Here is a 12,210-nt window from a genome sequence, read left to right as displayed (position 1 = left end):
CTGTGTAAGCCACTGTCTTACTATATTTAAAAGTCTGAACAAACTTTATATCTTAGAAACTCTATCTCATGGTGAAAGGACCTCCTATTCTTTGAAAGGTCATCTAGTTAGTGCAAATTTCAACTCTTGTCACATTGCAGTGCTGCCTCTAAACTGACTGTGAAGATCAGTCTCAAGCTGGTTCATTTTTCCCTTCCCCTTAGTGCCTCATCTTGATAACCTCTGCAGCCCATTGTGATGTCCCCAAGAATGTCCTATTTCCAAGTAGTCCTCTAGCCCCCTGCATATACTGCCAACTCCTCCCTGACAAACGAGCCAATAATACACAGTTGGGAAAGGATAATTTCTCTTCAATAAACAGTGCGGGGAAAACTAGGTACTCACATCCAAAGGAATGAAATAAGACACTTATCTTGAGTCAATTATTGATTTTATTTTATTTCCAATATGAAAAACACTTACCCTACAAAGCAAAAATGACGCAAACTGAGAGAAATTCTACCCTGCATTTCTGTTGTTTCACTGTCCATTTGTTAAAGAAAATTGCCAAAACTCATACATTTGGCAGAACATATGCTCAGACATTTAACCAAATATAGAGATAGCAAATGCACATCTGAAAAAAGGCTCACCATAAACCCTTAGAAAAAATGCAATCAAATAATGATATAGCATGATAAAGGTACAAAAAAGTTTAAATAAAGGATGACTGACAATACCAAATCTTTTCTAGGATGTGGAGGAATTAAATCTGTCATGTACTGCTGGAAGAAAGAAAAAATGTGCAATATGCTTACGTCACATCTTTCTAATTTCTTTAAGTTAAACATTCACCTCTCCGCTGACTTAGACATTGCATTTTGAGTTATTGATGAAGATAAATGAAACCTATCTCCATTTTAAGAATTATGCACAATCCCTATTAGGCCAGTGATTCTGTAGCAATTATGCTTTCCCCTAAACCATAGTGTCCTACACCCAAGTGACCATCACCTATGGAATTGCAGACATTAGGACACATGCCCTTTGCAAGTGATTCCTTTCAAAAGTATGGGCACACCCTGCGAACACTATGATTACAAAGAAAGTGACTGTTGCTGGCAAAATATTTCCCTCATTCACTGCAATCCTGAGGCCTTTCTCGTGTGAACTCTCTGATGACGATGCAAGTGTTTGTTCATGGTAAACGATTTCCCACATTGGCTGCATTCATAAGGCCTTTCTCCAGTGTGAAGTCTCTGATGATAAAGGAGGCCTCCGCTAGTGGTAAAAGATTTCCCACAATGAGTGCATTCATGTTTTTCTCCAGAGTGAAGTCTCTGATGGCGACAAAGGCCACCACTAGTGGTAAAAGATTTCCCACACTGACTGCACTTATAAGGCCTTTCTCCAGTGTGAATTCTTTGATGCTCACGGAGGCCTCCACTAGTGGTAAAAGATTTCTCACACTGACTGCACTCATAAGGCCTTTCTCCAGTGTGAAGTCTCTGATGATAAAGGAGGACTCCGCTAGTGATAAAAGATTTCCCACAATGAGTGCACTCATAAGGCCTTTCTCCAGTGTGAAGTCTCTTATGATACAGGAGTCCTTTGCGAGTGGTAAAAGATTTCCCACAATGACTGCATTCATGTTTTTCTCCAGAGTGAAGTCTCTGATGGCGACAAAGGCCACCATTAGTGGTAAAAGATTTCCCACACTGACTGCATTCATGTTTTTCTCCAGTGTGAAGTCTCTGATGGTGACGAAGGCCTTCCCTAGTGGCAAAAGATTTCCCACACTGACGGCATTCATGTTTTTCTTCAGTGTGGCATTTCTGATGATAACTCAACTTAGAGGTTGTGACAAAAGATTTGCCACATTCACTGCACTTATAAGGCCTTTCTCCAGTGTGAAGTCTCTGATGATAACGGAGGCCTCCACTACTGGTAAAAGATTTCCCACACTGACTGCACTCATAAGACCTTTCTCCAGTGTGACTTTTCTGATGATAACTCAACTTAGAAGTCGAGACAAAAGATTTCCCACATTCACTGCACTCATAAGGCCTTTCTCCAGTGTGAAGTCCCTGATGATAAAGGCGGCCTCCGCTAGTGGTAAAAGATTTCCCACAATGACTGCACTCATAAGGCCTTTCTCCAGTGTGAAGTCTCTGATGGTGACGAAAGCCTTCCCTAGTGGCAAAAGATTTCCCACACTGACTGCACTCATGTTTTTCTTCAGTGTGACATTTCTGGTGATAACTCAACTTAGAAGTCGTAACAAAAGATTTCCCACATTCACTGCATTCATAAGGCCTTTCTCCAGTGTGAAGTCTCTGATGATAAAGGAGGCCTCTGCTAGTGGTAAAAGATTTCCCACACTGACTGCACTCATAAGACCTTTCTCCAGTGTGACTTTTCTGATGATAACTCAAATGACAGCTCCTGGTAAAAGATTTCCCACAATGACTGCACTTATAATGCCTTTCTCCAGTGTGAAGTCTCTGATGACAATAAAGGCCAGAGATTCTGGCAAAATATTTCCCACATTCAACACACTGAAATGGCTTTTCTCCACTGTGAACTCTCTGGTGTTGGGCGAGGGTAGAACTTTGACTAAAGGATTTCCCACACTCATCACCTTTATATGGCTTTTCTCCAGTGTGAACTCTCTGATGTTGCACAAGGTGTCCCCTTTGGCTAAAGAATTTCCCACATTCGCCACACTCATGACGCACTTCTATAGAATGAACTTGCTGGTGTTGAATGAGTGAGGAGTGTTTTTTATAGCACATCCCACATTCACTGCACTCGTATGGCCTTTCTACAGTGTGTAATTTCTGATGATGATGGAGATCAGAGATTTTTGTAAAAGATTTGTCACATTTACGGCACAGCAGACACTGTATTCCATTACGGACACTATGATCCTGAGCAAGCATCTGGTTGCAGCCAATGGCTTTCTTGCTGAAATAAAACTGCTTTGCACATGCCCCACACCTCAACAGTTTCAGGCTGTGTTGTGTTCCCTGCTGCTCAACCAACTGGAAAATGTCTCTCAGGACTGCCCCACAACTCTCACAGGGATGACTCTTTTGGGAGGACAAAGCTACATTGCGGTTCTTTGCCTGTGACAATCTCACAGAAACATGCTGTTCAGTAGGTGCCTCCACATCCTCTGCTCCACAGCAGCAACCTAGAGAGGATATGAGTTCAAAGTTCTCCAGCATCACTTCCAGGAACAGGTGTCTCTGAGCCTCATCAAGGAGGCACCATTCCTTCTTAGAGAAGCGCACAGCAATATCCTCAAAGGTCACACCAACCTCAGCTGAGGGCCTCTGTGGGTTGAACAGGGTAAGGGTGGCAGGAGAGGAGGCAGCCAGGGACACAGTGGTCCCTGTCCCAGGCCCAGCACTGGTCACCTGGGAGGCTGGTTGGTGGGAACCAGGACTCCTGCACCTTCTCATTCTGGCATCTCCACCAAGACGCAGTGCTCAGGATGCTCTGGTCCACGTAGGTGATCCTGATAGATGAGTAAATGGCCATCACAAGGAGAACACTGGAAGTCAACTATTGACTTTATTTATACCTAGGCATATGCCCTTGACAGGAATCAAACCTGGGAACCTTCAGTCCACAGGCCAACGCTCTTCCACTGAGCCAAACTAGCTAGGGCCAACTGGTGATTTTAAAAACGGCAAACAAATGCACTGCAAAACTTTCTATAAGAACCTCATATAATCTGTATGAGCAAGCATAGCTTAAAATGAGTCAGTTTACCCAAGTCCTAAAGTGCACTTGTTGCCTGGGTTTGAAGTAATTTGGATGAGATAAACAAACTCATGTGTGTGGTCACAGATATATAAGAGAATTGGTACTGATTTCAGATGAAAAAGTGTCTGGAGATGATGGACATTCTCACAGAAGTAATTACAGAGAGACAGAAAATAACTTTGAGAGAAACATATTTTTTTCTAGGATAAAAATTTTTTAAATGAATAAAAAAGAAGTAGTAACAAAAAAGACATTCATAAGATTAACAAAACACTAACAGAAGCCAAGATGGGGGCATAGGTAAACACATGAACTGCTGTCTCACACAACAACTTCAAAACTACAACTAAAAGACAAAACAGACATAATCCAGAACCACAGAAAGGTTGACTGAGTGGAAATTCTACAACCATAAGGGAAGAGAAAAGCACACTGAGAGTGAGAGGAGCTGCAGAAGTACAGAGGCGCACGTGAAGAGGGCTGGCAACTGAGTACACGGCTGTCTTCATCAGGTGGGAGAGAGAGAAAAGCTCCCTAATGCTCTGAACTCCACTTTTGGGTGAGACTCTGGGGACCCAGACTCATATGGGGAGAAAGTGGACTGTCTGGCAGCGGGCGGAATATAAGGGCAGCATTCTCTCAGAGGTGCGTGCAGTTATTACTCCAGTACACTGAGACTCGGGGGCCTCTTAGGACAGGGCTGATGGGAAGCCATTGCTGTTTCCTCTGCCCTGAGACTCTGCCCCATCCAAGCTGTGCACAGAGGCTTTTACATATGAATAGCTTGGTCCTTTGGAATCTGAACTTACTTAACAAACTGCAGCTGAGTCAGTGAGACCCAGAACATCCAAAAGAAGGCCCAAGGCCCCACAGCAGCTTGCATTGCTTCACAGCTGGGCCTCATCAGCGCACCTCCAAAACCCAAGCAAAGAAGAGGAATCTGCAGATCTCTCTATAGCTGCTGCTGGGTGGCCTCAGGCAGAGGCTAAATTCGCACCTCCTTGAAGATCAAAGAGCCAGTGTACCCAGGGGTCAGAGTGGGACCATCCAGATTACAACTCCTCATATCCATAAGGGACACACTCGTGTGTCTCCAGAACAGAAGTTCTCCCATCGTAGACACAGCTGATCCTCACTGCTAATTGCCCTGGAGGACAATTCCTCCCAGTGATACCAACAGGAATCAAGGCTTAACTATAACAAGACTGTGCACACAGCCCACAAAGGGGTGCACCAAGAGTGTCCACCTCAGGTAACTGGGGAGGCTGAGCCACTGGGCCCTATAGGACACCTAGCACACAAAACCACTCTATCAACCCAGGGAAGCAGGCAAAATGCAAAGACAAAGAAATAGGTCACAAATGAAAGAAATGGAAGAAAGCAAACACCTGGATATAGAGTTCAAAATCATGGTTATAAGGTTTTTCAAGAATTTTCTAGAAAAGCCTGATAAATTTAGTGAGACCCTCAAGGCTATGAAAAAGGATCAATTAGAAATTAACACTGACTGATATTAAGAATAATATACAGAGATCCAACAGAAGACTAGAGGATCGCAAGAATCAAGTCAAAGATTTGAAATACAAAGAAGCAAAAAACACTAAACTGGAAAAGCAAAAAGAAAAAAGAATCCAAAAATATGAAGATAGTGTAAGTAGCCTTTGGGACAACGTCAAGCATACCAACATCTGAATTATGGGGGTGCTAGAAGAAGGGAGAGAGCAAGATACTGAAAACCTATTTGAAGAAATAATAACAGAAAACTTGCCCCACCTAGTGAAAGAAATAGACTTATGACACCAGGAAGCGCAGAGAACCCCCAAAGAAAAGGAATCCAAAGAGGACCACACCAAGACACATCATAATTAAAATGCCAAGAGCAAAAGAGAAAGAGAGAATCTTAAAAGCAGCAAGAGAAAAACAGTTAGTTACCTACAAGGGAGCACCCATACGATTGTCAGCTGATTTCTCAACAGAAACTATGTAGGTCAGAAGGGAGTGGCAAGAAATATTCAAAGTGATGAATAGCAAGAACCTACAACCAAGATTACTCTACCCAGCAAAGCTATCATTCAGAATTGAAGGTCAGACAAAAGTTTCACAGACAAGAAAAAGCTAAAGGAGTTCATCACCACTAAACCAGTATTATATGAAATGCTGAAACGTGTTTTGTAACAAGAGGAAGAAAAAAAAGGTAAAGATAAAAATTATGAACAACAAATACATATCTATGAACAAGTGGATCTAAAAATCAAGGAATAAATAATCTGATGAACAGAATAAACTGGTGAATATAATATAATCAGGGGCATAGAAACTGAGCGGACTAACAATTCTTGGGGGGTGGGAGGGGTGTAGGGTGCGGGAAGAGATTGGACAAAAATTGTACACCTATGCCTGAGGACAGTGGTGGGGAGGTAAGGGCAGAGGGTGGGGTGGGAACCGGGTGGAGGGGAGCTATGTGGGGAATAAAGAGGAACAATTGGAATAATCTGAATAATAACAATTTATTAAAACAAACAAAAACCCACTAACTATAAGAGAAAACCATCTCAGTAAAAATGAAAATTAAATACATCATGTTTAGCTAATAGTAAAAAATCTGAAATTGATGACGAGGTCAACAGTGGCCAGAACTGACAGATCTCCGGAAGTTCCATGGAGCCACACGTCACCACTTCCTCTAGCTCTTAGTGCCACATCTGTCATCTGTGACAGCACTGGCACATGCTAAGAATACTTCCCCGAGGCTAAGCACAAGATGGAGAGAAACAGTTACCATAGCACTGGAGATAATTTTGTGACGACACAAAGTCCTGTCCTACCTAGAGAAGATAAGGCTCTGAGAGAATTCTTGCTCTACATGTTCCCCATTTGCAGAGCAGAGAGGCCTATATGAAGCAGTCACTTAATTGAAGGGGTTGTTTCCTCAGGTACCTTCCCACGTTTATTGTCAACAGCCTCCTTCTAAATGTAGACTTACTGTCTGCTCAAAATGATAGTGCTTAATATGGAAAGTGAAACTCTGGAAATTTAAGTTTGACAAAAACACTAACGGATTGGTACACTGGTACACCCCCTGGCACATCCTCAACAGGAAGGGCAAGAACTTCACATGTGTACGAGTTCAGACGACAAACTCCACCGTTAAGAGGGGGACCGACTCAACCCAGTTTTCCTTGGGCTGCTCTGTCATCCTAGTCTGCCTCCTGGGAAAACCTCTCAGTCCTGGGAAATCTCGGACAACTGCCATTAGAGCTGCACAGGTCTCAGTGAGGCCCAGGGAAAGTAACTGGATAAACTGCAGAAAAAAAAGTAGGTTCAGGCAGTAAATCCGTTCTCCTGGCTCCAGGGGATGGTAATTTCCAGTAAACTAAGTAGTGACATCACAGAAGTCTGAGAATGATGAGGAGAGCCCAGCTGGAGAGAACCGAGCTTTAGGCAGGGAAACTGAGACCTCATCAAGCCCAGGATGTGATTTCTCACGGGGGAGGTCATCCTGACAGGTGGGAGGGAGCAGAAGCCACTGTTACATATTCCTCTACTCAGGCTTGGACATATTTCTGAGGCTAAAATCTGAACTATGGACTAGAACTCACCTGAGGAGTGTCTCATGGATCTTCTTGGGAAAGAAGAGCAGCTGGAGCTCAGGTAGCTTGGAGGAAGCACAGAGAAAAATATTAACCTGAATACTTCTTCCAAATTAGATTTATTGTATGCAAAAATAATCGTGCTTAATATAAAGGTAAAACTTTAGAAATTTAATTTTGAAAAGATATTAAAGGATCGGTACACAGGTACACTCATTGGCACATCCAGTGTTTCACAAATTTCTCATTTTGGGTCTCAAAGAACTAGGGAAATGTTTTTATTGCATGAAAAATGTTGATTTCTTTGTCCTCTTACTCATTGCAGAAATGTCAACTGTATACTCACTGTGACACCTTTTTAAAATTTTATACTAGGGGCCTGGTGCAAGAAATTCATGCACATTCAAAAGGGAATTAATAAGAGCAGATATTTTAATATTACTATTTCCCTTTCACTATAATGAAAGAAAATTAGTAAAATGTATATGAAAATCTTCCTCCTGTCAGAGTCTGGAGTGTGCCAGGGGACCCAGAGCCAAGTCCCCACCCACCTGTGTGCTCTTTGCAATGACGCAAGACTCAGAGCCATCGGGTCCCACCCCCGCAGGTGGGGAGCACAGCCTCAGGTCCCCTGGCCAGTGGGGAGCATAGCCTTAGGTCCCCGGTCCGGTGTGGGGGGCACAGCTTTAGGGCTGCAGTGAAGCCCTGCCGGATGGGGGGGTGCATCCTCAGGTCCCCTGGCCCGGGCCAGGGATGTGTCTTGAGGGCCCCAGTCAAGTCCCGCTGGGTGGGGGGACGTGACGTGAGGTTCCCCAGCCTGGTGCCAGGGCCGGAGGACCCAGCCTCAGGTTCCTGCTGATTGCTCATTAAGTCTCATTACTGGAACTCAGCCTCTGCTTGGGTGCAGCCATCTTGTGTTACAAAAACCCCTGCCTCTGCTGTGGGTACCTCCATCTTTGTGTTAGTTAATTTGCATATTCCCTCTTTATTAAATAGGATATTTGTGTTGATTTCAGAGAGGAAGAAAAACGGAGGGAGAAAGAGATTCTCATGCTGAGAGAATCATTGATCAGCTGCCTTTTGCACGCCCCACACTGGGGATTGAGCCTGCAACCCCGGCATGTGCCCTGACTCAGAATCAACCTGTGACCTCCTGGTTCATAGGTCAATGCTCAACCTCTGAGCCACACTGAATGGGCTGCACAACTGTTTAGCCTTGAAAGTGTTCCTTTCAACCTAGGGGCTGGGAATCTTGCCCTGGGCATGTACAGCTTAGGAACTGACAAACACCTCAAGTGGACACTGCACATTGAATTTTGGGCTTGTTTCTCTAAGGTTCCCACTTCCATTTCAAATCTCAGACTCCATGGTATCTCTGAACTCCAACTTCCTTCTTCCCAGCCAACTGAAATGCCACAAGCCCTGGCCACCTCTTTCAGCTTGGTCTCTGTTCCCTGCTCTATGAGTTAGTAAATGTTCTGGGGGGAAAGCACAGGTAAATGTGGGGCTTGCCTAGGTGCTCCCACATTCTCTGCAGCAATTTCCTTCAAGTTCTGTCTGACTTGATTTTTCTCTAATACCTTCAGTTGCTCTGAGTCTTTTATTCAGCTTTTCTATGCTATAAGCTGCACCGTCACCCTCCGATGTGGAGGTTGGATGCACTCCATGCTCATCCACAAATGTGCTAAAGCTCCAAGGTACTGACTAGTTTAGGTTTCATTCACTCCAGGTTTCTGACTGTTCTCTCACCCCTTCCTTACATGTTGGGGAGCACAAGAGACTTGGTTGGAAAGTTTGTAAGGAGGACATTCTGATAACAGGGAAGTGAGTGGAAGGCTGCCTGCCCTGTTTACGGAATTCCAACTTAGGGGAGTGTCGAAGGTGGCACATCTAATTATTTCTTGACCTTTCCAAACAAGTCTGTGCTTATGCAGACCCCCGGGTGTTTACTGGAATCCTTATGCTTAATCCCTGGATGCCCTTGCCTAGAGGACAGTGTAAACACGTGTTCCCCCAAGGATCTAAACTAATCTAACATATAAAAGCCAAGAGATAGTTTGGTTTAATTACTTACCTTTTGAAATTCCAAGGGACTAATGCATTATTTTGGAAACAGGTAAGGGGGGACACTAAGCATACCTCTCCTCTGTAACCTGTGTTCCCAATGCCAAACCTAAACCTTTTCGGGCTTCAGTAAAAGTGGGACAGGATGTACCTACAAACCGCTCTTGGCCAAATCCAATGCCCTCATTTGGTTCTTAGGGTCCTCACGGCGTCTCGGTGGCTCTAACCCAGGGGAACACTCCGCTCTTGGGGAGACTTTCCTCCCTTGGTCTTCAGAACACTTTCCCTCCTGTCCTTCCCTTCACTCTCCATCTCTTTGCCTCCCTGCCCCTCGTTGCCCAGTGCCCGTCCGCTGGGCCGCCTCCCTCTGCCCCGCCAGACTCACCTGCCACACTTCACCTGTGCGTTTCCCTTTGTGTCCCGCAGGGAGCGGCCGCCGGCGCTCCGCAGGCTCTCCGGGCCCGGCTCCGCGGGGGACGGGTGGGGGACGGGCCCAGCCCTGAACTTCTGAGGAGTCCGCGGCCGCCTCTCAGACACTGAAAAGCGGACGGGGAGGGCCAGGGCGCACCAACACCGCCGGGCGGGCGCGCACCTCCATTCCCTGGGAGCGGACACGTGGTAACCGGAAGCTCCGTCCTGGGGACCCGCCCTCGTGGGCGGGGCTACCTGGTCCCGCCCCGTCACAGGCAGAGCCAGCCCCCCAGTCCGGGCTGACTTAGGCGCTCAGCCGGACCGGGGTGCTGGTGAGAGGGGACGGAAGCCCCGTGGTGGGATCAGGTCCTCCGGGCGGTGCTACCCCGTCCTGCCCGGTTAGAGGCCCAGCCCCGAGCCCTGGTGCGCTCAGTGAGCGCTGGTGGTCTGGGTGCTGTTGTTAGAAATGCTCTTAAAAGGGGCCACGGGAACTGGAAACCGCTCGGCAAGGCAAAGTTACTTCTTTTTTTTTTAAATATATTTTATTGATTTTTTACAGAGAGGAAGGGAGAGGGATAGAGAGGTAGAAACATCGATGAGAGAGAATCATGGACCAGCTGCCTCTTGCACACCCCGTACCAGGGATGTGCCGGCAGCCAATGTACATGCCCTTGACCGGAATCAAACCTGGGACCTTTCAGTCCGCAGGCCGACACTCTATCTACTGAGCCAAACCGGTTTCGGCGCAAAGTTACTTCTCCTAAAGCGTGCAAGGCCGCCGGAAAAGCGAGCGGGCAAAGCACAGCGAAGGGGAGGGTCGTTCTCTCTGTAGCTCCTTGGCTACACTTTGCTCCGATTGGTTTAGGGCGTGGTTTCACCATCTGGCGGGAATGGCTAATTCCAATGGCGCCTGAGGGGTGGGGTTGGTACTTCAGGTCCCACTGAACACCGGGAAATGGGGCTTAACTAAGTACAAGGAAGGGAAACCCCAACAACAAGGCTATATAAGAAGGAAATAAAGTTAGTATTTAAACTATTATTATTTTGATAGAAAAGACCCTTTGATTCGTACACTGTCACTGCATCTGGTGGCTCAACTCCTCCTACCCCTGCGGGTCCTCAGTGTGGGTCCCACTCATGGCGTCCCAGGAACAAGGAAAGGAACCACTCCCTGGCCACCCTTTAATGAAACAGCGTGTGTATCTTTGAGGGGGACTAGCTTGGTTAGGGGTTAGGTATAGAAATAGTTCCATCTGTTCCATGCACTACAAGGGAGTTGTAAAATAAGTGCAGGAGGGAGATTTTTTTTCTCATTAAAATTTTTTAAAATTGAATTTATTAGACTGACATTGATTCACAAAACCATACAGGTTTCAAATGTACAACTCAATAAAGCATCATCTTGTTAGCGTAAAAAACTTTCAAACCTTTAAATAATTTTTGTGAGTTTACTTGAGCCAAACTCTCCACAATTGCTAGGAAGCAGAATCTCTAAGTATTGGGATAATGCTCCAGAAAATGGCAGGAGACACAAGTGGGTTAGCTGAAATCCATTAGTGATGGATCAGGGAGGCAGGAGAAAGCAAAGTGGGGAGGGGAAACCTCTGGGATTGGATAAAAAGTAAGATGATAGACACAGACTCCTTTTACTTAGGTGGAGGCAGGATAATTAACAGTGAACAATTTACCTGATTACAATAACAGGGAAGGAATTTGTGATATCTGTCCTGGGGCCTAGGGCATTTGGTTGTGCCCTGAAGGGTCCAGAAAAAAGGGAAGTTACAAGTTACCCCACATTTCAATGTTGGGTTATATAGATGTAAAAAAACAATAGACTCAATTAAGGTAAAGATTGACCTTGACAGGGAAGATAGCAGCCTAGGATGTGATTTCCCAACATAAATGCTTTTAGTTGAGGTTTTAATTTCAGACTGTCCTTTGTGGTTACTTTAGGTCTTTGAGTTTGCAAGACTGCCATGCAGGCTTTCCCAGAGCTTGTCAGATTAGCATGTGGCCACTTCCTCACTCCCCCCCTTCTGCACACTGCATTGTGTGCCTATTTCCAGAAACAAAGTCCCTTTGATTCCCATTTATACCACCCTTTACCACCTCCACCTCCTCTTATCCTTCTTTCCCTCTAGCTATATTTTTTGGATAATCCTGTCACCTTCTTTCATCCAGGTCCTCCTCCCCTCCCCCTGACAGCTGTCAGTCTGTTGCATGTATCCATGCCTCTATTTTTCTTTTATTCATTAGATTCTACTTATGCCCTAGTTGGTTTTGCTCAGTGGATAGAGTATTGGCATGTGGACTAAAGGATCCTGGGTTCAGTTCTGGTCAAGGACATGTTGGGGTGCATGTGGGAGGCAGCCAATGGATGTGTCTCTCTCAT

The 12,210-nt window shown here is 45.4% G+C and overlaps 1 protein-coding gene across 1 annotated transcript; it reads right to left on the bottom strand.

The window, feature by feature from the left end:
• Window positions 1–525: 525 nt before the first annotated feature.
• Window positions 526–10,004, bottom strand: LOC307110386 (uncharacterized protein). Its single transcript, XM_079789503.1, has 3 exons — window positions 9,793–10,004; window positions 7,353–7,408; window positions 526–3,502 (listed from the first exon to the last, which is right to left on the bottom strand). The coding sequence occupies exon 3, from the start codon at window positions 3,444–3,446 to the stop codon at window positions 1,119–1,121; it is 2,328 nt and encodes a 775-aa protein (XP_079645629.1). The 5' UTR covers window positions 3,447–3,502; window positions 7,353–7,408; window positions 9,793–10,004; the 3' UTR covers window positions 526–1,118.
• Between the last annotated feature and the right edge of the window lie 2,206 nt (window positions 10,005–12,210).

Source organism: Cnephaeus nilssonii (genome assembly GCF_951640355.1).
Source record: "Cnephaeus nilssonii genome assembly, chromosome: 13".
NCBI classification, from domain to species: domain Eukaryota; kingdom Metazoa; phylum Chordata; class Mammalia; order Chiroptera; family Vespertilionidae; genus Cnephaeus; species Cnephaeus nilssonii.
Note: the sequence above shows the minus strand (reverse complement) of the source record. Positions and strands in the feature narration are given on the sequence as shown.